This window comes from Pseudoliparis swirei, chromosome 24 (genome assembly GCF_029220125.1).
Source record: "Pseudoliparis swirei isolate HS2019 ecotype Mariana Trench chromosome 24, NWPU_hadal_v1, whole genome shotgun sequence".
Taxonomy (NCBI): domain Eukaryota; kingdom Metazoa; phylum Chordata; class Actinopteri; order Perciformes; family Liparidae; genus Pseudoliparis; species Pseudoliparis swirei.
In genome coordinates, this window is record NC_079411.1 from 1,819,330 (window position 1) to 1,845,625 (window position 26,296).

Consider the following 26,296-nt stretch of genomic DNA (forward strand, 5'->3'; position numbering starts at 1 on the left):
TCACCAAAGTCAAGTTAAAACATTAGTCCTGATCCACTCATTGGCCGAGCGTCTGTCCGTCGGTGTTGAAAGCGTGTCACGCCCCTTGACACTTGAAGTCATCTGTCCCTCTTCCTCTGCGTCGTTCTGTCCCCTCTGAATGGCATCGCAGGGGTCCTCAGAGGAGGGCCGTCCTCAGGACGCCTCTCCGTCTGCTACTCTGTGACCGTGTTTACATGCATTTGAATAACTGGCTTAGTCGGACTGAAATCGAATTATCCGTTTCATGTAAACACCTTTGTGTTCGACTGTGTGCGGTCCGACTACGATCCGATTAACACCCCGGATAACTCGATCCGATCCGGTTGATAATTCGACTATCGCGGCATGTAACGGTGGATTGGATTAGGAACTGGACTTTGCGTCTTTGCACATGCTCGAGATCCCACCGCCTCCTCCCCTCCTCCTCCTCCCTCCTCCCATGTCGTGACCCGGAAGTCGAAAGAGGCGATGAAGTCACTATTCACATCATGCAAGAATAGTAGAGGATGTAGCCTTGCTCTCTGTTCGCCATCTTTCTCGAAATGTTGATGTTGTTGTTGGTTGTTGTTGGTGGTGGTGAAGAGGTCAAGCGGAAATGGCTGTATCACCACGAGTTGTAATGAAAACAGCGCCACCTATCGTATCGGATGTGACATGCTTTCAAAGGCCAATGATTCTAATGACTCACTGCCATGTATATTGGGATAACAGCTGATCCCCCAAAAGAGAGCAGAGTCCGACTAAAGCGAGATTAGAATGATACCATCATGTAAACCACTGAGTCTCTCCGAGCCAGGTGTGAACTTCCTTCCCGGCCCCAATGCGCTCCATGAATGGGGTCTCTCCATGTCGGGGGAGGGGATCCCTTGCTGCCATTGATCTGTTTCTTGTCACACAGAAAGATTCATTTTACCAGTTACAGTAATCCATTAAATAATAATCCAGACCTTAACCAAACAATATTGTAAATTATTAAACAATAACACACATTCTATAACATGTATGAAGTTATGGTATATTAGTAGGGATGAGAATTGATAAGATTTTAACGATTCCGATGCCTTATCGATTCCTGCTTATCGATTCAATTCCTTATCGATTCTTTTATCGATTCTAATTGGGCAAGGGGTGAAAAAAAGAGCACAAACGGGTTTATTTACATTAATTTTCTTTTATATAATTTTCTATTATGCTGCACACCATATACAGTATGTATACATACACATTTATATTTTTTTAAATAACCAAAAACATTTATACATATTCCTCTTGAATTTAAATTAAACATAGATAACTTAAATAAAATGTATTCTGTTTAATTTAAACATGTTCCTAGAGATTACAGTGCTCCTTCCTTTTTTTTAAAGGGTATATGAACTGCGCTGCCAAAAATGAAACTAGCAGTGGCAAATACCAAGTGTGCAACCATCAATTGTTTGGATCATCAACAATTCTTGTGCAGAAAAATAAGCATGTCAAGATTCAAGATGTTTTATTTGTCACATACACACACAGGGTGTGCAGTGAAATGAAAGTGGCAATGCTCAGCAGGAATGTGCAAGGGCAACAAGTACACACTATTTACAAATAAAAAACAACACAATATTTACAGTAAGTGTGTGTGTGTGTGTGTGCCTAAGAGGGGCAGTTGTGTGGGTCTATGTGGGGGTCCTGGTGAGGTCGGAGTTCACAATCCTGATGGCCTGAGGAAAGAAACTCCGTCTCAGTCTCTCTTCTTGCAGCGTGACTACCGAGGCGCCTGCCTGACCGCAGCAGCTGAAACAGTCTGTTGTTGGGGTGGTGAGGATCCTTCATGATCCTGCGGCTCTGGTTCTGCACCTCCTGGTGTACAAGTCCTGCAGGGTGGGGAGTGTAGTTCCAATAGTGCGCTCAGCCGAACGCACTACTCTCTGCAGAGCCTTCCTGTCCTGAGCGGAGCAGTTGCCAAACCAGGCTGTGATGCTTCCTGTCAGGACGCTCTCTACAGCTCCAGAGTAGAAGGACTGAAGGATCCTCTGGGAAACTTTAAATTTCCTCAGCTGCCTGAGGTGGTAGAGGCGCTGCCTTGCCTTTCTCACCAGTGTCTGTGTTCGTTGACCATGTCAGATCCTCGGTGATGTGGACTCCCAGGTATTTATACCCGCTCACCCTCTCCACAGTAGTCCCCTTAATCCCCAGTGGTGAGTACGTCCTCTGTTGTTGTACCCTCCTAAAGTCCACAATCAGCTCCTTAGTTTTGGTGACATTCATGATGAGGCTGTTGTCCTGGCACCAGAGTGACAGATCAGCAACTTCCTCCAGGTAGGCCTTCTCGTGTTGTCGGAGATCAGGCCCACCACCACTGTGTCATCCGAAACTTGATGATGGTGTTGAGCTGAACCTGGCCACACAGTCATGTGTGTACAGGGAGTACAGTAGGGGGCTGAGGACGCAACCCTGGGGATCCTGTGTTCAGGGTGAGGGATTTGGAGATGTCTGCCCACCCTGACCACCTGTGGCCTGGCGGTCAGGAAGTCCAGGATCCAAGCACACAGGGGTGTTCAGTCCCAGCTCAATCAGCTTGCCGGCCAGTCTGGAGGACTATGGTGTTGAAAGCTGAACTATAATCAATGAACAGCAGTCTCACATAGCCCCCCTCTGGCTGTCCAGATGAGAGAGTGATGTGCAGTACCTGGGAGACAGCATCATCCGTGGATCTGTTTTATAAGCAAACTGCAGCGGTCCATGGAGGAAGGAGGAACCAGATGTAGTCCTTTATCAGCCTCTCAAAACATTTCATGACCACCGGGGAGGCCAGTCGGTAGTCATTCATACATGCTGGAGAAGCATTCTTGGGCACAGGGACAATAGTGGATCTCTTGAAGCAGGCGGGGACCACGGACTCAGCCAGGAGAGGTTGAATATTTTGAACACTTAGCTGGTTAGCACATTTCAGTAAGAATGCCATCTGGGCCTGCAGCTTTCCTGGTGTTATAACAGAGTCCTCCCCTGTACTTATTACAATGAACTAACATGTAATGATAATTAGTCTTGACAGTCTCTTGTTCGCACTGTAAAGTTGGTTGTGTTTTTTCAGTTTGGTTTCTCCGTGTATGTGACTTTCTTGCGCTGTTGAAACGGGAAGTTAACGCGACATCATTAAATAAATAATGCTGTCGGAATGACCATATCAATACAGTGGATATGACGTTACATGACCATATCAATACTGTGGATATTACGTTACATACACGCTGTGAAGGAACGGTAAACTCTAAACAGGGAGTCACGGAGTTTCTCTTTTTATTGACTCCCGTCACTTCACTAAACGCGCACTTCTCCTCGGTTAACGTGACTGATGAAGCTTTACTTTAACATATCACGTATATTAACTGCTCCACATGTATTACACTCAACTAATAAAGGTGTAATTATAGATTAAACGACCAGCAGCATATTAAAACATAGTAGTAAGTAATTGTAACTTTTACTTTTATTTATTTTTTAATGCAGGACCACCATGTGGTGGTATTAATATTTCTATTTTTACTGAAGTAGAAGTTCTGTATACTTTCTCCACCACTGTTAAAACAGAGAACAGCAGAATGTGATACGGTGTATATATAAAAGTATACTCATAGTCTGATGCAGGTATTTTTGGGATGGTCACAAGGGAATGGAGATCCTTTCTTGATAAGACACTTCACACTTAATTGTTACTTGAGTCACATGACTGTTGTTAATTCACCTCCATGTACACAGGAGATGGGTGGGGGGAGTTCACCTCCATGTACTTTTCCACAAGATGTTCAGGGCACAGGAGATGGGGGGTAGCCTGCCTGCCACTGACATGTAAATAGTGTGCCTCAACAAAGGACTTAAGGTTCAGAAACTATATTGTTTGGAAACAATGCCTGTCTATAGCGTATTAATATACTTACTAATATACTCTACTCTTTTTCATAACAGGAGAGATGAGCAGACATGTGTTTTACCCTGGGAGAATGGCTGTTTCATTCCTTCCGCTGGCTTCTGGAGAATGACATTTGATACACCATCTACCTCATCAGGAACCAGCAAAGAGAGGAAGCTGCAGGAGTGTTCATGGCAGCGGGGCACAACAAGGACAGCCTCCTGTCCTTTCTCAACTATTCCCTCATGTTTGGAGGAATCCAGTCTCTCCTCAACTATGAGGAACACAAGCCAGTTGTGACAGCAGCAGCATCGGAGGATGACCAGCTGGTGGGTTTTGGGACTCGTGCCTACAGCACCTGGCGAGAGGTCTGGGAGAGCAGGGAGGACGGCTATGCATCCTTCATCCTGAAGAAGAAGAACTGCACTGCAGGCACAAAGATGCATAAGCTACAACTCTACCTGAAGAAGAAGCTGCAGCCACCCACTGTCACCCCTCTGATGTCACACACCTCACCTGTGATGTCACACGCCTCACATGCTCCTGCTGAAGCCATTGGTGAGTCTGGTGTCTTGTCAGGGATCTACATGCAAGTCATACAAGCACAAATGCAAGAAGATATTTCTTTCTTTCTTTCTAACTTGTTTGTTTGCATCACAGTGATGGATGAAGATGAAGAGCTGGAGAGGATGATGCTGAGCATCTCTCCTTCAAAGCAACATGTGCAGAGCTGTGAGTATACATGTGCTCTCTTTTATTTCTTTGTTTCCCCTCCCTGAAGATTCACAATCGTTTACAGTTCAGACGATTTGCTATTAATCCTGTATTCTATTCAGCATATTTGATATTGTTTTGTGTGTGTTTTATAGCTGTTTCTGCATCTTCGTCATCCTCCTCATCTGCCAGACGACGAGAAAGAGGTCTTTAACCCAGAGCACCGTGCTGACCGACACAACTGGGACCATGAGTTCCTCTCCACATGCAGCAGGACTCGTCTGGTGTCGTGTTCTGGTCCTGTTTGTCTTTGGTGTTCGCCTGTTGTCCTCGTGACGATGAATGGACTCGGTCCTGATGAGGCGTATCCATCTTTGTTTTCTGATGTGCATGACAAGAAACTGCTGTGCTCTAACACCTGTTGGCATGTGTTTGCTGTGTGTTTGAAGTCAAGGTGCTTCCCTGCCCAGGTGACATAGTGATGACTGGCTCCTGAATATTAACCCATTGCAACATGAACACATGTTTATGAATGAAATATACTCATGTTACAAACAGTCTGATTGATTGGATTTGGCTGAACAAAGCAGGTGAAGTAAAGATACTTTCTGCCTTTACTAACAGCAGTTTTTGTGTACTGTCAAAGTATAAATAACAAACAAAGGTTTTTCCGTTGCAGCAGCCGGGCGTTCACCTCCCAGCCGTCTTTGATCCTGCATTGATGGCCCAGCTCAACGCAGCCTCGAGCGGGTGTTGGGACAGATGAAGTATCCAGCATTTCATCTCTCGAGCACCGACACTGGAGAAAAGTTTGGCCTGCAGTACGTTGAGCCTGGTTGCCGCCCAGTTCCTGTGGACTGGGACAAGCACAGGACCAAGTCGGACTCTGCCCCCCCGGCCCTGAATCCACCTCCTCAAAGCAGCGTGCCTACTGTCCAGTCATCCTCACTCTTCATGGCACCACAGAAGCTGTTCCAGTTTCCTCCACGCCCTCCTGTGGATTCTGCTGCTGTCAAACCAGACGTGACTCCCGGGCCTCCGACAGATCCAGGTAACATCAAACACACAGGCATAGTAATGGACCAGACTTTAGTTAGTAGGAACTGAATTTTAATCATATTCATTTTCAGGAGGTTTCCCCTTCTGTAGATCTGAATAACTTATTGTATCCTTTGTCTTTGTCTTCGTAGAAACATGTCGGCCGTCTCTGCCGCTGCTGTCCTCGCCGACTGCGCTGCACTGGACCTGTGAAGACAGGGGGGAGTGTTTGTGTTGGACCACAAGCGGTGGCGGCCCCATGAAGGCAACTATTGACAACCTGCTCAATAAACACCGTGGCATGAAGGACATGCTCAAGCTAGTGGACCAGGACTATGCTGCTCTAGTTCACAACTCTTGCACAGACCCAAACAACATGCTCCACCCAACAACTAAACACCACATCTTACTATATGTTAAACACCTCTGCAAATTACTGAACACCAGCTCGTCTTTAAACACCAGCCCCGAAAAACTGCAAGAGCGGCAGGAACTCTGGCACGCTCTGACAAAGGGCAGCGAGGCGACCCGGGTGCCGGTTGTAACAATGCCTGTTGCAGTCGTGAACCCACCTCCACCTAGTCAGACCCTCACTAAAGCCTCTATTGAGCAAATTGTGCAAAATATTATTGAAAAGCAACAACAGCATCAGCAGCAACAACAACAACCAGTGGCTTCAAAGAAGCAGACAAAAACGTGCCTTTCCTGTGGTCAGCCAAAGTCCAGGTATGAGAATGATGGTTACTCCATCCACTTCTTCTACCAGCAGATACTTTTACTGCTCCACTAAAGTTTTTAAAGCTTACGGTGCTGAGGGTCTGACAAACCCAAAAATGCCATTTAATGACTTTGCAGGAACACAGTTCTTTCAGCAGGAACTGTCTGCCACAAAGAAAAGGGTGGAGGAGAGAGGCCAGCAGAAGAGGAAGAGGACTGAATCCCACAGAACCCCAGAACACTGGTCCAAGGTGTCGCTTTTGTGGGATGGGACTGAAGCAGGGCCCAAACAGCCCTCACATTCACACCGGGTTCCCGGGGGTAGCAGGGAAGTACGTTTATTGTCCTGCCAAAGTACTTTCCCTGTACAGAGACCAGGGCATGGAGAAGGAGATGACGTGGAGAGTTCCAGGCATCTCCTTTTTATGAGACGGGAAAAACAGATGGGCCGTTGACAAGAGCAAATAAGAGAGATGGGCAGTGTTTTGTCATGTATATATCTTTTCTTATTTTAATAATTACATTCTTTTATGATATAAATTATATTTGTTTTACTATTTTTATTGTTTTTATTGTTTGTGTGACCTTGCACTATGGCCTGTGTGTTCAATATTTACTGTCCTTGTTGTGAATAAATATATTTCATGGACTAATGTCTACATGTGTCATTAATATGTGAATCATTTTAGTGAACAGTCAAGACATATTTAATTTAAGTAATTGCAATTCAAATGTTTATGAGAAGAAAACTAATATGTTACATATAGGTTATAAATAAATAAGTCAAGTACTGATATAATCTGTCTGCCACTGGGATAAAGTGACACTCCAAAAATAGCAAAGTAGGGAACACTTTTCTTGATCAACAGCCCAACTGAGTCTCGAACCCGCGTCCAAATGTGGCTTTTCAGGACATTGGACAGCGTAGATAATACTGCAATTTCATTGGCTGTCAGTGAATTCCCACTATCCACGTCTTGCCCCCGCGAGGACACTTCGACTTGCAACTAATGGGGAGAGCCGGGATCGAACCGACAACCTTGGGGTTGCAGGACGACCCCCTTACCCCACTGAGCTACAGCCGCCCCCCATTAGACGCAGATGGAAGAGGAGGAATGATGAGATATTCCACAGCGCCGCAGGAATGCAGAGAAACCAGAAGGCCAACAAGTGGCTTCCTGTTTTGTGGCTCACACAATTATGAATAAATAAATAAAATTATATGTATCTTTTATTATAAAAAAATATATAATATATAATATAAAATAAATATATTTATATAAATGAAAGAATATTTGTATCAGTAAATACAAATATTTATAGATATATATAAATAAACAAAAATATATGTATGAATACATTTTTTAAAGATATATATTTAAAAGAAAATTGTATATATATATAACATATTTATATAAATAAATAAAAATATGTATATATATATATAGATATAAATAAACAAAAAGAAATGAATAAATAATTTTTTTAAAGATATAAATGAATATATATATATATATAAAACTATGAAACTCAAGTGAGTTTTCTCCGCTTCAGGAATCTAAATGTTTCAGAGATTACGAGTCAAAACTCGCCTTTTGGCCTCTGGAGGAACATTCCGGCAGAACACGCGTAAACATCCTGAACGAGGAGATGCAAAGTCGAGAGAAGGCGGAGCCATAAAATTTCAATTATAGAATAAAAAAAATAAAAAAACAGGTGTTAGCTGCAGCTCTGGATCCCAGAAACTGATGTACAACAAACACGTGTTTCCTGGGTTGATGATGATGAAGACACTACGAGGTCAGCGCCTAACCCACAGACCTGAGATCTGCAGCAACACAATGCAACTCCATCTCAAATGAGACAACCGTTGACCTCTGACCTCTACAGGCCGTGTTGGTTTGCGTACCTGATCTGCGGCCCGGCGGCTCCCTGGCGGGTGGAGGCGGCCTGCCGGCCTGCTGGGAGGTCAAGACGATGAGAGGAGGTGGAGGAGGGCGTGGCTGCGTCCTTGGCCGCCCGACGTGTGCTTTTGTGCAGGAGTTGCGCCTCTGCGGCAGCTGGGAGCTCCGCCCCGTCCACCTGGGCGGCCCGTTGGACGCCGGCCGGAGTCTTGACCTGTCTGGGGGAGGCGGAGGAGCCGAGGAGCCGCCGTCGGCGGCCTGCTGGAAGCGGAGGCGGCTGCGTTGCCGGGAGGGGCGTGGCCTCTGTTGGGCGTCGGTGGGAGGGCTTCTCTCTGCTGTGGGAGGAGGAGGTGGAAGGCGAGCTTGTGCCTTGGCCGGGAGTCGGCGGAGATTGACAAGGCCTTAAAGTGGCCACAAATCAAGTCTGAAGATGCGAAAGCACTGAATACGTATGCTATATTTCTGACTGGATGTCGTAACACAATGGAAGATGTGGAGTTCATGGCGGAGATGGATAATCCCATAAATATGAGAATTGTGGGATCCAAATTGCCATATAAAATGAAAGAGAGATGGCGCAATGTAGCATTTGACCTCAAGGAAGGGAGAGGTCACAGAGCAAGATTTGCTGATCTTGTTAACTATATTGACCGTCAAGCAAAGATCGCCATGGACCCACTCTTTGGAGACTTCCAAGACAGACGCACATCTACAGTCAGCAAAGGCAAGGAAAAGGAGAAACTTTTCAAAAGTGGAACGAGAGGAAGCAGCTTCGCAACAAATGTGTGGATGGAGAGGAAAAGGCCGGATGCAACAACATGGCAGGCCAGCAGTTCAAGGCGGCTAACGCCTTCGAGCCGCCATGTCTTTTCTGTCAAAAGAATCACACATTGGAATCGTGCAGCAAGATTAAAGGGCTAGCACACAGGGATCGTGTAGAATTCTTGAAAACAAAGGGAATATGCTTTGGATGTTTAACACGAGGACACCTTAGCAAAACGTGCAAGAAGAGGATGGTGTGCACACAGTGCTCCCAGAAGCACCCAGACATCCTTCACACAGCGAAAGAAGCCAACTCTTATCTGTCATATAAAGTGGCGAGTGAGGACAGTTCTTCAAATGAAGAGGTCTCAGGAGCCCAGAACTCAGTTAAACCAGAACTAGTTGGCTATGCTGGGACAGGAAACACAGAGTGCTATCGATTGTACCAGTGAAAGTAAGATCCTGTAAAGGTGGAAGGTGTATAGAGACGTATGCTTTTATAGATCCTGGAAGTACAGCTACGTTCTGTACAGACGAGCTTCGAAAGAGGCTGAACATTAAAGGAAAACCGACTCAGATGTTATTGAGCACTATGGCTCAAGATAAACCTGGTGAGCAGAAGCTCATCAACAGCCACATGCTCTCAGAACTGGAGGTGTGCGGCCTTGAGGACACGAGGTACGTCCAGCTCCCCAAAGTCTTCACGCACAGCAGCATCCGGTCCAAAAGGAAAACATTCCGATGCAACATCTGCAAAAATGGCCGTATGGGCATGAAGTAACCTTACCACACATCAACGCGGAGGTAGAACTTCTCATTGGAGCTAACATCCCAAAGGCAATGGAGCCGTGGCAGATCATTAATAGTCGGGATGATGGGCCCTACGCTGTGAGGACGGTCCTGGGCTGGATGGTGTGTGGACCCGCAAAGAACCAGACGACTGATTCCAAGATGGAGTCGGCTCATTGCAGCGTAAACCGAATGTCAGTGTTGGACCTAGAACAGCTCATGGTTCAGCAGTACAACACAGACTTTCCAGAACGGCGCTATGCTGACAAGGAAGAGATGTCGCAAGAAGACAAGCAGTGTATGCACTCAGTGCAACAGACAACAACGTTTGTGGATGGACGTCACTGCGTAGGACTTCCACTGAAACATGAAGCAGCTCACATGCCAAGTAACCGCTGTATGGCAGCACAGCGAGCTGCTAGCCTGAAGAGAGAACTGAAGAAGAATGATGTCTTTCTTGAAGACTATAAAGGCTTCATGAAAAGCACACTGGATAAAGGCTACGCTGTTGAAGTTCCTGAGGAGCAGCTTGACCGTGATGACGACAGGGTGTGGTACGTTCCTCACCACGGGGTGTACCACCCCAAGAAAAACAAATTACCTGCCAAACTTCTGTTAAGAGATTTTTGTAAAGAAGAGCAAAAGATGGCGAATCTGCCGGAAGATCGTCTAACACCAGACCAGCCACCATTTACCAATGTGGGCGTAGATTACTTTGGCCCCTTTGAAGTCAAACGGGGCCGGAGCACTGTCAAAAGGTCCGGTGTGATGTTGACCTGCCTCGCCATGAGAGCAGTGCATATGGAGGTAGCAGACAGTCTTGACAGCAGCGCTTGCATCAACGCCACACGCCGCTTCATAAGGAGAAGAGGCCAGGTCTCCATCGTGCGCTCTGACAATGGCACAAACTTTGTCGGCGCAGAAAAAGAGTTGCGAGTGGCCATTGAGAGCTTGAATGAGTTAAAGATTGAAAAAACGTTGCAAAAAAAAGGCATTAAATGGATGTTCAACAGCCCGGCTGCTTCCCACCAAGGAGGAGTTTGGGAGCGGCAGATTCGTACTGCACGGAGAATCCTTGGCGCCCTTGTGAGAGAACAGACCGTCACTGACGACGACCTCCAGACACTGATGTGTGAGGTCGAAAGTATCATCAATGGACGACCACTCACGAGCGCGTCCGATGACCCATGCCACATGGAGCCTCTGACGCCCAATCATCTGCTGTTGATGAAAGTGCAACCCAACATGCCACCGGGAACCTTCAGCGAGAACGATCAGTATGCAAGGAGACGCTGGAGGCAAGGACAGGACCTCGCAGATCTGTTTTGGACCAGATGGACTCGAGAATACTTCCCTCTCCTCCAGGAACGGCAGAAATGGTCAAAGTTGAAGAGAAACTTCCAGCATGGAGATGTGGTGCTAGTAGTCGACAGCTCGGCACCACGAAACACATGGATGATGGGAAGGATAACCCAAACCATACCGGCCTCCAGTGGAACTGTACGCAGAGTGAAGCTGCAGACTCAAACCAGCTGGAGAGACCCGTCAACAAGCTGTTTACTGCAAGAAGCAACGTGAACACAAGAAGACCAGATGATGAAGACATGTAAAGAAAAGACTGTTCAACAAGACTTAGATTAGCAGTGATTATGAAGATTTGTTTTCGTTTGATACTTGACTCAGTTGTTGGCTCTTTGAATTTAAGGTATTTGGTAATGGTGTAATCTTTAAGCTTAACCATTAGGGGCCGGATATGTAAGAGCCACAAGTGTGTTTTTAGTATATTTAAGTTTCAGAATTGTTTATAATTTAATATTTAGATTTATGCTCATTTTGGAGGAACTATAAGTTGAATATATTAAAAGATCTTTATGTTAATGACTGACGCTCGAGCCAGGCTATTTAATGACGTCATGACGGCAGCAGGTGTAAGAGCAGAGCCGCATTAGACATGAGAGATATAGTTGTTTTACCGTAAGACCATGAGATCGTTTTGAACGTTTATTATTTTGTGTACTTTGTCAGCGTTTTTTGCTGTTTAAAATAAAATCGAAAGAAAAGGAAATGAACAGTCTCCTGTCATGTGAGAGGAAACTCACTGTGTCTGCAGCTCTTTAGCAGATTAAGAAAACAACGCCGCTACAATAACTGTTTTCAGCTGCGCTCACATAGGGTTTCAAGGGTTTTCTACCCCTCCGCTAGTCTTCTAAGGCGATAACACAATGTACCATTAGAACACTGGAGATGGGCCTCTACACACTATGTAGAGACTTCATTAACACCAGAGAATAGTCATGTACACATTAACATGTAGAGAGAGGATTTATGATTTAATGTTTGAAAAAAAACAGTGCTTTGAAAAATAGCGACCCCAAACTTTTGAACGGTAGTGTACATCTGCTTCTGCTTTTATATTTTACATTAAAATCCACACTGAGCATCTTGATACAACTAAATCTGCGAGTGCGATTTTTTAAAAAGTTGTATTTTCTCGTATCAAACGTGTTTACCAACAATGACGTTGACGAAGCATTTGACGGGGAAACTGAGGTTCCGCTTGGTGACGTAAAACCTGTATTCTCCAGTGTCTTCCAGAGTCGCCGAGGACACCTGCACCGACACGATTCCTGTGCTCAGGTTTCCGAGGAAAGTCGTCCTGTCCTTGAACTGGACGCTCTGGTCGTCCAGGTCTTGCTTCCGGTGCCGATATAAGAAGACCAGCCCGGAAAGGCCCATCTTCTTCCATTCCACCGTGCGGTTCTGGAGGTTCTCTGTGGGATCCACCTGACTGAGGAGAGCGAAGTTGTCTCCTTCCATCACCATCATCTGGGAAACCGGGCAATCGGCTCGAGGCGCTCCTGAGGAGAAACAACAACTTTCCTTCAGCTTTCAAAACGCCTCTGAAGATTTGTTTTTATCAAGTTTTGCCTCGTCATTACAGAGGTGACTAATTTACTCTGCATCTATTATTATTATTATTATTATTATTAAGAACAGCAGCACAACTAGTGTGGATACTCTGTGTGTTTAGTTTGTTACTCTGTGTGTGTTAAACAGTAACACCATAGGTGGGACACAATAATAGAAACAGCTGCAACAATACAAGACAATTAAATATATAAACTCCGAATCACATACATCTGTAACGTTTTTATGAACTGGTACTCTCTCTCGGATATTAGTTCAACTGTGAATATATTATATTTATGAGGCTTTATTGAACGTGAACACCACGATGACAAGTTAGGGAATGAGTGAAGCTCAACCGCCTCAACGCACTAAAACGAGGCAGAAAGCTCCAGAAAGCTCCAGAAAGTCTCGTTAATATCGAACAAAACGAGCTTGAATTGGCGGTATTTATTAAAGTTATTGCGATGTTCGGGTCAAACGAGTTTCATGGAGCCAACACGACCGAAGGTGAAAACAGCAACAACAACGTCGATGTAAACTTACCGGCAGCAAAGGGAAGAAGAATAAGTAAAGTTATCAGTGTCACCGTCATTCTAAAATACGTGCAGCGTCTGCTAAATGGCACGTAATGTAATGGTTGCTTTAAAATGTCCCGCGACGTGGTGCTCTCGCGGGAGCTCTCGCGAGAGCTCGCGGATCGGATTCTTCCAGAACATGTGGTTCCTGACTTTAATGTATTTCTTAGATAAGTTAGATAAGTATTTTAAAAATATGTTTAAGTTATTACGGTTTTATAAGGAGGTATTCATTTGGTCTAATTTTAAAGGTGATGAATAATAATAAATCAAAACAACTTTATATAAAAATTTTAATAAGTTATGAAAAATGTTAAAACGTAATACCGGCGCCTCTATAAGGCCTAAATACATATAATAAAACGAGCCAATCAGCGTGAAGTCTGAGATACGGCTCCAGCCCACCGTGAAGACCCGGGTCCGGCTTCACCCGCAGCCTTCACCCGCCAGGCGGCAGCGTCTCCTCCTCCGGCCAGGAGCAAAGCTGCTTTAAAAACTACATTTATAAATCAGAGCTGGTGGACAAAATAATAATAACCCTAAATAATGCAATACAGTTTAACAGCAGTGCAAAAGAGATAACGTGTAGTTTAAATGCATGACTTCTGCATTCTTTATTCTAGTTCTGCATATCGAGCATTTTGCACGGGAACGTTATTTTTATTATTAGATGATCAAAACAAATGATCGATGAACAGGAAATGATGCTCATCGATAAAGTAGAATTGTTAGGATTTTTTTCTACACCATTTTACGTGCGAAACAGCAACGAGGCGAAAAACTCGTCAGCTTCAATACTTAAGATATCTATAAATGAATATCTATATTTATATAACGCACATTTAATTAAAATAAAACAAGATTAACTAAGGCACATAAGCTATACTTACAACGTTCAGTCACACTGCTGAACTTTGCTTTTATTATAATAAAGATGAACGTTTTTACCTGAGAGTCTTTGAGTGTCGTCCACATGCTGAACAAGTTATCACCGAAAGTGGGCTTCAAGTTTCCGATTGGTCGAGGCGGGCGGGAGTTTTCAAAAAGTACTTTTTGGCGGCATGAATATATATATATATACATATATATACATACATAGTACATATATATCTATACATACACACATATATACAGTCGTGGTGTAGTCCAGGGTATACGCCGGTATACGGCGTATACCCACTTATTTTTCAGTCAGCATTGCGTATACCCACTTCTCAATCACCGCTGTTGCCTGGTGCGCATTATTTATAAAACAGGGCGTTTATCCTTTGCTGTATGGCAGGGCTCTTCAATAGGCGTCCCGCGGGCCGAATCCGGTCCTCGAGCTGCTTTGGACTGGCTCGCGGTGCAGAGCGATGCGCGCAGGCGGACGAACCCGGATGAGCACACTTTCACTAGCACCACCCACTGTCAACAACTCTCCTTTGCGCGGCGAGTATACCCACTTCTCCAGCCAGGCACGTGCACAGATTGAGCCCTAGTGCTGCGGTGGCCACACCAGCCCAGCCTTTTGGATGAGATGAGTGCTCTTTTGCTGGACTCATCCGTATTTAAGAATAAAAGCATCTCTTTCTGTCATCAGTCCCCCAAATGTTTTAACATCCGACGGGCATTTATTTGAGTTCTTGTGAGAATTTCGCCCCGACATGCTCCGCCGCTCACGAGCCTCCTCCTCCACCTCCTCCGCGCAGTGCTCCTCGCGCCACCGAACGGCTGCACCTCCTTCTCCTCTGACCCGCAGCACCAGACCAACAGGTCCTGACGGTGTTTCTCCCCTGACGTTGTTTTGTGATCAATCAACCACAACATTACGCTGCTGAAAACATGACGTCACAACTGGTCCGACGGTTCCTAAAAAAATAAACAAACAAAAACTCCGTGATTTCAAAGCCTCGTCCAGCTGTTTACTGACGTTAGTTATGTTTAGAGAATAGAGAGAGGGAGAGAGAAAAGAGAGAGAGGGAGAGAGAGAACAGAGAAGAGAAGAGAAAGAGGAGAGAGAGAGAGAATTCTTATTCCGTTCTATTCAACAGGGGCTAGTCTAGGATTTGCATGGCCAGACTGAAAAAAAATCATAAGGGCTCTCTTGTTCAGAGGGCGGGCCGTATCCGGCCCGCGGGCCTTAGTTTGAGGACCACTGCTCTTGGCTGTTGATGTCTATCAATATCGCTCATTTTGAAAATGACGTCAGAGGGCAGTACGGATCCGTATCAGACCAGGAGGAGGGCGATACGTGGCTGGCATGACGACCCATTAGCCAATCAGAACGCTTGTAATGTTGTTGCTATATAATAATTCATCTTTATTCATAAAGAACATGTAAGCTAGCGGTCTGATGCTGCCAGAGGAGACGCAGGTTGAGGATGTATTGCATCATCAGTCTTGATGCTAATGCTTCAACTCTGTCAGAATTTCTTTTTGGCATTGGGTGCCCTTTTTTTTGGTTTGAGCACCTGCCCCCCAAAATGTCTGTGCACGTGCCTGCACTGCATATATATATAATAGATATTCCCACAGTCGGTTTATATTCTGTCATCAAGGAACTAGAGAAGTATAAAATAGTGACATTTACAATGTTATATTTGGTAAAATTAGATTTAGGCTACAGGACTAACACTTCAAAGAACTTTATTGTTTCTATTTTCTGGTATAATTCATACTTCCACACCACTACATTTGTCTTTGACCTAAACTAAAGAATGAAAAACCACAGGAAGAGAAAACAAAACACGCGGCATCAGGTACCCTTTTCCCCCCATATTTATTTGAAATTATTCCAAATGATAAAAACATGGTTGATTAACATGACATGAGCACAGGGGTTCTGCTCCGAGTGGACAGCGTGAGAACAGGAGGGTCACCTGTGTGACCAGGTGAGCAGAACACCCGGGACAGGAAGTGGAGTTCCTCCACCCACCTGCATGACAGCACCCGAATAAATGGATTCATCTTTAATAGAAACGGGATCCCAAACTGTAAGAAGCTCAGCCACCGGAACGCCGTTATAATCATTTCTCTTTCCTATTTTACAAGCTTTTTACAACATAAAAAATAGATCAATAACAATGATTACCACATTCCTTAATGTAAATATACAATATGTATTGCATTTCCTCTCTCAAATAAACTTGTTTCTTATTCACCTTGTCGTCATCATCTTTTACCCCCTTGAAAAGAAAAGAAAGTCCAAGTCCTGGTACCGATGAGCGACAACAGATGAGTGTCCGGCAGCGACCAGCAGGGGGCGCCGCTGAGCGAGGGTCTCTGGCTTTCAATGGGACGTAATGAGTGTTTTAAGAGAAGTAAAGAACCTCCGTCTGCTCAGACGTTCTGTGGCACTTAAGTGTTCCTTTTCTAAAAAATGTTTATTTATTTTTGGGGTTAGCTGCTCCCGACTACGATGTGTACGGAGCTCTCGGACGCCGTCTGGCCGTGAGAGTTCTTCCACGTGCAGAAACAAAAAGACCAGTTGAGCTTTCAGAGCGACTTCCCCGACAGGAAGGGGAGGAGCGATCCGCCGAGAACGACTTCAACTCTGCAGCTGAAAGTCACACGGTCTGGGTCCAGTGAACCTATCAGAATTTAGTGTAATGAACCCGCAGAAGTGTTCGGAGAACGATGCGATATGTGAGCTGCGACACACACACACACACACACCTCGTAGTGTGTGTTCTAGATCTCAGGGGTCCTCCGTCGTCATAAGTGCATAAATAAGCGCCAGGCACAGTGTCTCGGTGAAGTCAGCCGAGAGTCCGTGCAACGTCGCCTGAAAAAGGAAATACAAACAAGCCCCGCCCCCTTGCCCCCCCCAAGGAGAGGAAGACAACCCCCTCCAGGTGTAACAGGTAAACGACGGCCCTCTGGCACGACGTGGAGCGCGTCGCAGTTTGAAAATGTCTCAATTACGTTAGTCTAAAAAAACGTGAATGGAAACTTCCCGCGCGGTTCATTTGACTCCGCCCACTTTTGGCACACATGCACACACACACACACACACACAGTCACACACACCCTCCTCTGGCACTCCTGGAATGGCTATTTAAGACAAAATATACCCCCCCCCCCCCTCACACACACACACTCATGACGTCATCAGTTCTGCTGGTGATCCGTCAGCTAAAAACATAAATAAAAAAGAGGAAAAAAAGAAAGAATGCCGACACCAAAATAATAAAAACGTTATAACCATGATTATGGATAAAAGAAAGTAAGAACGTTGGAATGCACAGTTTAGGAGTTTGGTCCTGGTGCGTCGGACAGAAGCCTCGACCACGGCTCTGACCACGAGTGTTTCTTCTTCTTCTCTCTTCTTCTCTCTTCTTCGTTCTCTTGTGCAAAAGACAGAAAGCGAGCGGCGAGTCAAACCTGCTGAGGCGTCGCGGTGTTTACGTTGTGCTTCCAGCTGGTGGTTTTAGGGTGAGTGTGTGTTGTGATTAGAGCGAGTCTTCACCCCTCCCTCTCTCTCTCTCCCTCCTCTTTCTCTCCCTCCCTCCCTCTCTCTCTCCCTCTCTCACAGACCCGAGCGTTAAAGTCCTGAGCTGAGGTCCGTTCACCTTCCCACCGGCGGCGCCGGAGGAGCTCCTCTCATCATTGCTAAAGGAGAGAGAGAGAAAAGGGGGAGGAGAGGTCAGATGTACAACCACTTCAACACACACACACAGTGTACTCAGTGTACTCCCCGTGTACTCCCCGTGTACTCCCTCTGTACTCCCCGTGTACTCCCTCTGTACTCCCCGTGTACTCCCGTTGGGTACTCCTTGTTGACGTGCCTCCCTCTGTGCCCGTGTACTCGCTGGGGGTACTCCTCTGGAGGTGGAAGGTCCTCAAAAGGGTGGAAGTTAAACTTGGATTCAAAATCATCTGAAGAAGAGAGAATCAAAAACATTTAAAATGTTTATTAAGACGCATGAAGACTGTCGTCTAAACACGGGAGCTTTATTTTGATATATATTAAACTTATTAAAATATATAAAAATGTAGAAACATATATATAAATGTATGAATATATATATACACACGCATGCAACAGGAAGCAGTAGTCTAGGGAACAGTAATATAAAGAACAGTAATCTAGGGAATTTAATATAGGGAACAGCAATCTAGGGAACGTCCCATCCCTCCGAGTTCGTTCCAAGACAACAGGAAACTAAAAGGGAACGTTTTGCACGACGTGTCAGACGGTCGTTGACTTCAAAGGTCAAAAAGGAAACGGTAGTCGAGGAAACGGTTGTCGAGGAAACGGTCACGTGACCAAGTCTCGAGGATTAAACACGAGCGCCGAGAATAAAAGAGGAAGTGGGTTCACGTCATGAACGATGACCACGGTGTAAACAGGAGGTCTGCATTCACAACTGACGGGTTCAGACTAAAGATGCAGCGTTGCATTGTGGGAGATGTAGTTCCTCAGCAAAATACACAATGAAGACTCACCCATGATGGACTTGGAGGAGGAGACGGAGGAGTGGCCGTTCCGGACGGGCGGGGGCGGCGGAGGGGGTCCGGCCGGGGTCCGGGAGGAAGAGGAGGATGATGAGGATGATAGGGAGGAGGAAGAGGAGGGGGGAGGGTGTGGTTTGGCCATTCGGCTGTGGGCCTCCGAGGCCGCGGCGCTGTGGACGCGGTACGGAGGAGGAGGGGGAGGGGCGTCCCGACCGCCGTTACGAGTCCCAGAGGGGGGCACCTGGGGAGCTGTGGGACACACACACACACACACACTTTAAAACGGACATTTGTGGCAAAATCTGAGTGCGTTCAGGGAGTTAAACTACATGTTTAGAGATTTCCAGCAGTCTTGACACCAAGAAATGTTCCACCGATGGTGCATTCAAGGAGGCTCCGACATCTTAGATTTGAGAATCAGTTCTTGAAACTTATATTCATTTTAAGCACGACTAAAACTCTCATTCTTCTTCTTTCGACTTATTGATTGTATTTCTGTATTCAATCCTCTACGAAAAATAAAAATTATAAACCCATGGCTTTAATGGATCCAGTGACACGCGATTCCTGGACCTTGAATGCACCACAAGTCTCCACTCCTCCAGTATTCAAAATGACGTAACTTTAACAAAACGGTGAATAAATCCTACGAAATTTTCTCGGCGACAAATATTTAATATTCAACTGAACTTCATCTCTATTAGGATAGGATAGGATATATACTTTATTAATCCCCAAGGGGAAATTAGTTCTCTGCATTTAACCCATCCTTAGTTATTAAGGAGCAGTGGGCTGCAGTGATGCGCCCGGGAAGCAACTGGGGGTTCAGTGCCTTGCCCGCGCGGTCACCGGGGATTCTTTAGCTAAACGGCCCTAAACAGCTTCCCATTCATTCTCTATGGCGGTGTCTAAAATCGCCGATGTAATATATCTCTGGCCACTCGCAGCTCAGTGGCGCTGTTTTCAGAGTGAAGCTCCTCCCGCTCCTCCCCCTCCTCCGTCTCATTCAGTCTGCTGTGAGAAGGACCGACTGCACATACGGAGCTCTCCACCGTTGCATCCAACAGTAAGTCGTTCTAACTTATTACAATGAACTAACATGTAATGAAAATTAGTCTTGACAGTCTCTTGTTCGCACTGTAAAGTTGGTTGTGTTTTTTCAGTTTGGTTTCTCCGTGTATGTGACTTTCTTGCGCTGTTGAAACGGGAAGTTAACGCGACATCATTAAATAAATAATGCTGTCGGAATGACCATATCAATACAGTGGATATGACGTTACATGACCATATCAATACTGTGGATATTACGTTACATACACGCTGTGAAGGAACGGTAAACTCTAAACAGGGAGTCACGGAGTTTCTTTTTATTGACTCCCGTCACTTCACTAAACGCGCACTTCTCCTCGGTTAACGTGACTGATGAAGCTTTACTTTAACATATCACGTATATTAACTGCTCCACATGTATTACACTCAACTAATAAAGGTGTAATTATAGATTAAACGACCAGCAGCATATTAAAACATAGTAGTAAGTAATTGTAACTTTTACTTTTATTTATTTTTTAATGCAGGACCACCATGTGGTGGTATTAATATTTATATTTTTACTGAAGTAGAAGTTCTGTATACTTTCTCCACCACTGTTAAAACAGAGAACAGCAGAATGTGATACGGTGTATATATAAAAGTATACTCATAGTCTGATGCAGGTATTTTTGGGATGGTCACAAGGGAATGGAGATCCTTTCTTGATAAGACACTTCACACTTAATTGTTACTTGAGTCACATGACTGTGGGGGGGGGGGTGTTAATTCACCCCATGTACACAGGAGATGGGTGGGGGAGTTCACCTCCATGTACTTTTCCACAAGATGTTCAGGGCACAGGAGATGGGGGTAGCCTGCCTGCCACTGACATGTAAATAGTGTGCCTCAACAAAGGACTTAAGGTTCAGAAACTATATTGTTTGGAAACAATGCCTGTCTATAGCGTATTAATATACTTACTAATATACTCTACTCTTTTCATAACAGGAGAGATGAGCAGACATGTGTTTTACCCTGGGAGAATGGCTGTTTCATTCCTTCCGCTGGCTTCTGGAGAATGACATTTGATACACCATCTACCTCATCAGGAACCAGCAAGAGAGGAAGCTGCAGGAGTGTTCATGGCAGCGGGGCACAACAAGGACAGCCTCCTGTCCTTTCTCAACTATTCCCTCATGTTTGGAGGAATCCAGTCTCTCCTCAACTATGAGGAACACAAGCCAGTTGTGACAGCAGCAGCATCGGAGGATGACCAGCTGGTGGGTTTTGGGACTCGTGCCTACAGCACCTGGCGAGAGGTCTGGGAGAGCAGGGAGGACGGCTATGCATCCTTCATCCTGAAGAAGAAGAACTGCACTGCAGGCACAAAGATGCATAAGCTACAACTCTACCTGAAGAAGAAGCTGCAGCCACCCACTGTCACCCCTCTGATGTCACACACCTCACCTGTGATGTCACACGCCTCACCTGCTCCTGCTGAAGCCATTGGTGAGTCTGGTGTCTTGTCAGGGATCTACATGCAAGTCATACAAGCACAAATGCAAGAAGATATTTCTTTCTTTCTTTCTAACTTGTTTGTTTGCATCACAGTGATGGATGAAGATGAAGAGCTGGAGAGGATGATGCTGAGCATCTCTCCTTCAAAGCAACATGTGCAGAGCTGTGAGTATACATGTGCTCTCTTTTATTTCTTTGTTTCTCCTCCCTGAAGATTCACAATCGTTTACAGTTCAGACGATTTGCTATTAATCCTGTATTCTATTCAGCATATTTGATATTGTTTTGTGTGTGTTTTATAGCTGTTTCTGCATCTTCGCCATCCTCCTCATCTGCCAGACGGCGAGAAAGAGGTCTTTAACCCAGAGCACCGTGCTGACCGACACAACTGGGACCATGAGTTCCTCCCCCACATGCAGCAGGACTCGTCTGGTGCCGACCGTGTTCTGGGCGTGTTTGTCTTTTGGTGTAGCGCCTGTTGTCCTCGTGACGATGAATGGACTCGGTCCTGATGAGGCGTATCCATCTTTGTTTTCTGATGTGCATGACAAGAAACTGCTGTGCTCCTAACACCTATTTGCATGTGTTTGCTGTGTGTTTGAAGTCAAGGTGCTTCTGCCTTGGTGACATAGTGATGACTGGCTCCTGAATATTAACCCATTGCAACATGAACACATGTGTATGAATGAAATATACTCTGTACGTAATCATGTTACAAACAGTCTGATTGATTGGATTTGGCTGAACAAAGCAGGTGAAGTAAAGATACTTTCTGCCTTTACTAACAGCAGTTTTGTGTACTGTCAAAGTATAAATAACAAACAAAGGTTTTCCGTTGCAGCAGCCGGGCGTTCACCTCCCAGCCGTCTTTGATCCTGCATTGATGGCCCAGCTCAACGCAGCCTCCGAACGGGTGTTGGGACAGATGAAGTATCCAGCATTTCATCTCGAGCACCGACACTGGAGAAAAGTTTGGCCTGCAGTACGTTGAGCCTGGTTGCCGCCCAGTTCCTGTGGACTGGGACAAGCACAGGACCAAGTCGGACTCTGCCCCCACTCACCTGAATCCACCTCCTCAAAGCAGCGTGCCTACTGTCCAGTCATCCTCACTCTTCATGGCACCACAGAAGCTGTTCCAGTTTCCTCCACGCCCTCCTGTGGATTCTGCTGCTGTCAAACCAGACGTGACTCCCGGGCCTCCGACAGATCCAGGTAACATCAAACACACAGGCATAGTAATGGACCAGACTTTAGTTAGTAGGAACTGAATTTTAATCATATTCATTTTCAGGAGGTTTCCTCTGTAGATCTGAATAACTTATTGTATCCTTTGTCTTTGTCTTCAGAGAAACATGTCGGCCGTCTCTGCCGCTGCTGTCCTCGCCGACTGCGCTCGCACTGGACCTGTGAAGACAGGGGAGAGTGTTTGTGTTGGACCACAAGCGGTGGCGGCCCGATGAAGGCAACTATTGACAACCTGCTCAATAAACACCGTGGCATGAAGGACATGCTCAAGCTAGTGGACCAGGACTATGCTGCTCTAGTTCACAACTCTTGCACAGACCCAAACAACATGCTCCACCCAACAACTAAACACCACATCTTACTATATGTTAAACACCTCTGCAAATTACTGAACACCAGCTCGTCTTTAAACACCAGCCCCGAAAAACTGCAAGAGCGGCAGGAACTCTGGCACGCTCTGACAAAGGGCAGCGAGACGACCCGGGTGCCGGTTGTAACAATGCCTGTTGCAGTCGTGAACCCACCTCCACCTAGTCAGACCCTCACTAAAGCCTCTATTGAGCAAATTGTGCAAAATATTATTGAAAAGCAACAACAGCATCAGCAGCAACAACAACAACCAGTGGCTTCAAAGAAGCAGACAAAAACGTGCCTTTCCTGTGGTCAGCCAAAGTCCAGGTATGAGAATGATGGTTACTCCATCCACTTCTTCTACCAGCAGATACTTTTACTGCTCCACTAAAGTTTTTAAAGCTTACGGTGCTGAGGGTCTGACAAACCCAAAAATGCCATTTAATGACTTTGCAGGAACACAGTTCTTTCAGCAGGAACTGTCTGCCACAAAGAAAAGGGTGGAGGAGAGAGGCCAGCAGAAGAGGAAGAGAACTGAATCCCAGCACAGAACCCCAGAACACTGGTCCAAGGTGTCGCTTTTGTGGGATGGGACTGAAGCAGGGCCCAAACAGCTCTCACATTCACACCGGGTTCCCGGGGGTAGCAGGGAAGTACGTTTATTGTCCTGCCAAAGTATTTTCCTGTACAGAGACCAGGGCATGGAGAAGGAGATGACGTGGAGAGTTCAAGGCATCTGCCTTCTATGAGACGGAAAAACAGATGGGCCGTTGACAAGAGCAAATAAGAGAGATGGGCAGTGTTTTGTCATGTATATATCTTTTCTTATTTTAATAATTACATTCTTTTATGATATAAATTATATTTGTTTTACTATTTTTATTGTTTTATTGTTTGTGTGACCTTGCACTATGGCCTGTGTGTTCAATATTTACTGTCCTTGTTGTGAATAAATATATTTCATGGACTAATGTCTACATGTGTCATTAATATGTGAATCATTTTAGTGAACAGTCAAGACATATTTAATTTAAGTAATTGCAATTCAAATGTTTATGAGAAGAAAACTAATATGTTACATATAGGTTATAAATAAATAAGTCAAGTACTGATATAATCTGTCTGCCACTGGGATAAAGTGACACTCCAAAAATAGCAAAGTAGGGAACACTTTTCTTGATCAACAGCCCAACTGAGTCTCGAACCCGCGTCCAAATGTGGCTTTTCAGGACATTGGACAGCGTAGATAATACTGCAATTTCATTGGCTGTCAGTGAATTCCCACTATCCACGTCTTGCCCCCGCGGGGAGAGCGGGGATCGAACCGACAACCTTGGGGTTGCAGGACGACCCTCTTACCCCACTGAGCTACAGCCGCCCCATTAGACGCAGATGGAAGAGGAGGAATGATGAGATATTCCACAGCGCAGGAATGCAGAGAAACCAGAAGGCCAACAAGTGGCTTCCTGTTTTGTGGCTCACACAATTATGAATAAATAAATAAAATTATATGTATTTCTTTTATAATAAAAAATATATAATATATAATATAAAATAAATATATTTATATAAATGAAAGAATATTTGTATCAGTAAATACAAATATTTATAGATATATATAAATAAACAAAAATATATGTATGAATACATTTTTTAAAGATATATATTTAAAAGAAAATTGTATATATATATAACATATTTATATAAATAAATAAAAATATGTATATATATATATATAGATATAAATAAACAAAAAGAAATGAATAAATAATTTTTTAAAAGATATAAATGAATATATATATATATATATAAAACTATGAAACTCAAGTGAGTTTTCTCCGCTTCAGGAATCTAAATTTTTCAGAGATTACGAGTCAAAACTCGCCTTTTGGCCTCTGGAGGAACATTCCGACAGAACACGCGTAAACATCCTGAACGAGGAGATGCAAAGTCGAGAGAAGGCGGAGCCATAAAAGTTCAATTATATAATAATAAAAAAATAAAAACAGGTGTTAGCTGCAGCTCTGGATCCCAGAAACTGAACAACAACAAACACGCGTTTCCTGGGTTGATGACGATGATGATGAAGACACTACGAGGTCAGCGCCTAACCCACAGACCTGAGATCTGCAGCAACACAATGCAACCCCATCTCAAATGAGACAACCGTTGACCTCTGACCTCTACAGGCCGTGTTGGTTTGTGTACCTGATCTGCGGCCCGGCGGCTCCCTGGCGGGTGGAGGCGGCCTGCCGGCCTGCTGGGAGGTCGAAGACGATGAGAGGGGAGGTGGAGGAGGAGCGTGGCTGCGTCCTTGGCCGCCCGACGTGTGCTTTTTGTGCAGGGAGTTGCGCCTCTGCGGCAGCTGGGGAGCTCCGCCCCGCCCACCTGGGCGGCCCGTTGGACGCCGGCCCGGCGAAGTCTTGGCCTGTACGGGGGGAGGCGGAGGAGCCGAGGAGCCGCCGTCGGCGGCCTGCTGGAAGACGGAGGCGGCTTCGCGTTGCCGGGAGGGGCGTGGCCTCTGTTGGGCGTCGGTGGGAGGGGCTTCTCTCTGCTGTGGGAGGAGGAGGTGGAAGGCGAGCTTGTGCCTTCTGGCCGGGAGTCGGCGGCCCGGGTCCCTGGGGCTGCAGGACTGGACTGCCCTGACAGAACTGTACCCACAGAACCATCTGTGGAGGGGGGAGAGAGAGAGAGAGAGATGGATATAGAGACACAGGAGAGTGAGAGAGAGAGAGAGAGAGAGAGAGAGAGACACAGGAGAGAGAGAGAGAGACACAGGAGAGAGAGAGAGAGATAGAGACACAGGAGAGTGAGAGAGAGAGACACAGGAGAGAGAGAGATAGAGACACAGGAGAGTGAGAGAGAGAGATAGAGTCACAGAGGAGAGAGCAATAGAGACACAGAAGAGAGAGAGAGATAGAGACACAGAGAGGAGAGAAAGGAGAGAGAGAGGAGAGAGCGAGATGTTAGTTCAGGACGTTACGGAAGAATAAAAACATCATAAAATATCAAAAGATGCTCATTTATATTGTTATGCCAGGCGCCCGTGAACTGATCATTAACGTAGTAAACGGGCAACATCGGTAAAAGGCCGCCGCGGGTTACAGTGGAACAGGTCTAGTCCACGATCTAACATTAACATCTTCCCCATCGAAAGCTCATCCAGACTCCGAGGCCCATCAGGAGAATCAACCCGAGAGTTCATCCATGACTACGCCCTCCGGCTCCAAGAGGAGGAGACAACCTCCCAGTCCACATCGGGCTTTTGTTACGCCTCATGTGTGGACCGATGGATTTCAGGACTTTTAACCTAAATGTCCACTTCACTAAACTGAAATCTCGGTATAAACATGAAACATTGAGAAATGTTGCGTTATTGAGAGCGTCGG

General features: G+C 45.4%; 2 protein-coding genes and 1 long non-coding RNA gene across 5 annotated transcripts in view; 1 reads left to right on the forward strand and 2 right to left on the reverse strand.

Moving 5' to 3' along the window:
* Positions 1-12,511, forward strand: part of LOC130189581 (uncharacterized) — a 40,309-nt gene extending 27,798 nt beyond the window's left edge. The window contains exon 3 of the long non-coding RNA XR_008830831.1: positions 12,423-12,511. This is a non-coding gene — a long non-coding RNA (uncharacterized LOC130189581). The remainder of the gene's footprint in view (positions 1-12,422) is intronic.
* The window catches only part of LOC130189565 (uncharacterized), a 32,374-nt gene extending 17,657 nt beyond the window's left edge, over positions 1-14,717 (reverse strand). Inside the window, exons 1-2 of one of the 3 annotated variants that reach the window (XM_056408435.1) lie at positions 14,534-14,717; positions 12,348-12,695 (exon numbers count right to left, since the gene is read on the reverse strand). In XM_056408435.1, coding sequence (XP_056264410.1) covers positions 12,348-12,663 — 316 coding nt within the window. In that variant the 5' untranslated portion in view covers positions 12,664-12,695; positions 14,534-14,717. Of the gene's footprint in view, positions 1-12,347; positions 12,696-13,290; positions 14,100-14,270; positions 14,492-14,533 lie in introns of those variants that run through there. The other 2 variants (XM_056408436.1, XM_056408434.1) reach the window with 2 other exon arrangements.
* A 3,154-nt stretch (positions 14,718-17,871) lies between these two features.
* On the reverse strand, positions 17,872-26,058 carry LOC130189738 (WAS/WASL-interacting protein family member 2-like). The gene is made up of 5 exons (XM_056408666.1): positions 26,042-26,058; positions 25,116-25,576; positions 18,753-19,010; positions 18,042-18,182; positions 17,872-17,915 (listed from the first exon to the last, which is right to left on the reverse strand). The coding sequence occupies exons 1-5, from the start codon at positions 26,056-26,058 to the stop codon at positions 17,872-17,874; spliced, it is 921 nt and encodes a 306-aa protein (XP_056264641.1).
* Between the last annotated feature and the right edge of the window lie 238 nt (positions 26,059-26,296).

Coding starts and splice junctions, on each gene's coding strand:
- LOC130189738 (XM_056408666.1), bottom strand. Junction 19,011..25,115: donor GCCGCCGGGCCGCAGATCAG/GTACACAAACCA, acceptor TGTGTCCCACAG/CTCCCCAGGTGCCCCCCTCT. Junction 17,916..18,041: donor ACACGGGGAGTACAGAGGGA/GTACACGGGGAG, acceptor TCTCTCCTTTAG/CAATGATGAGAGGAGCTCCT.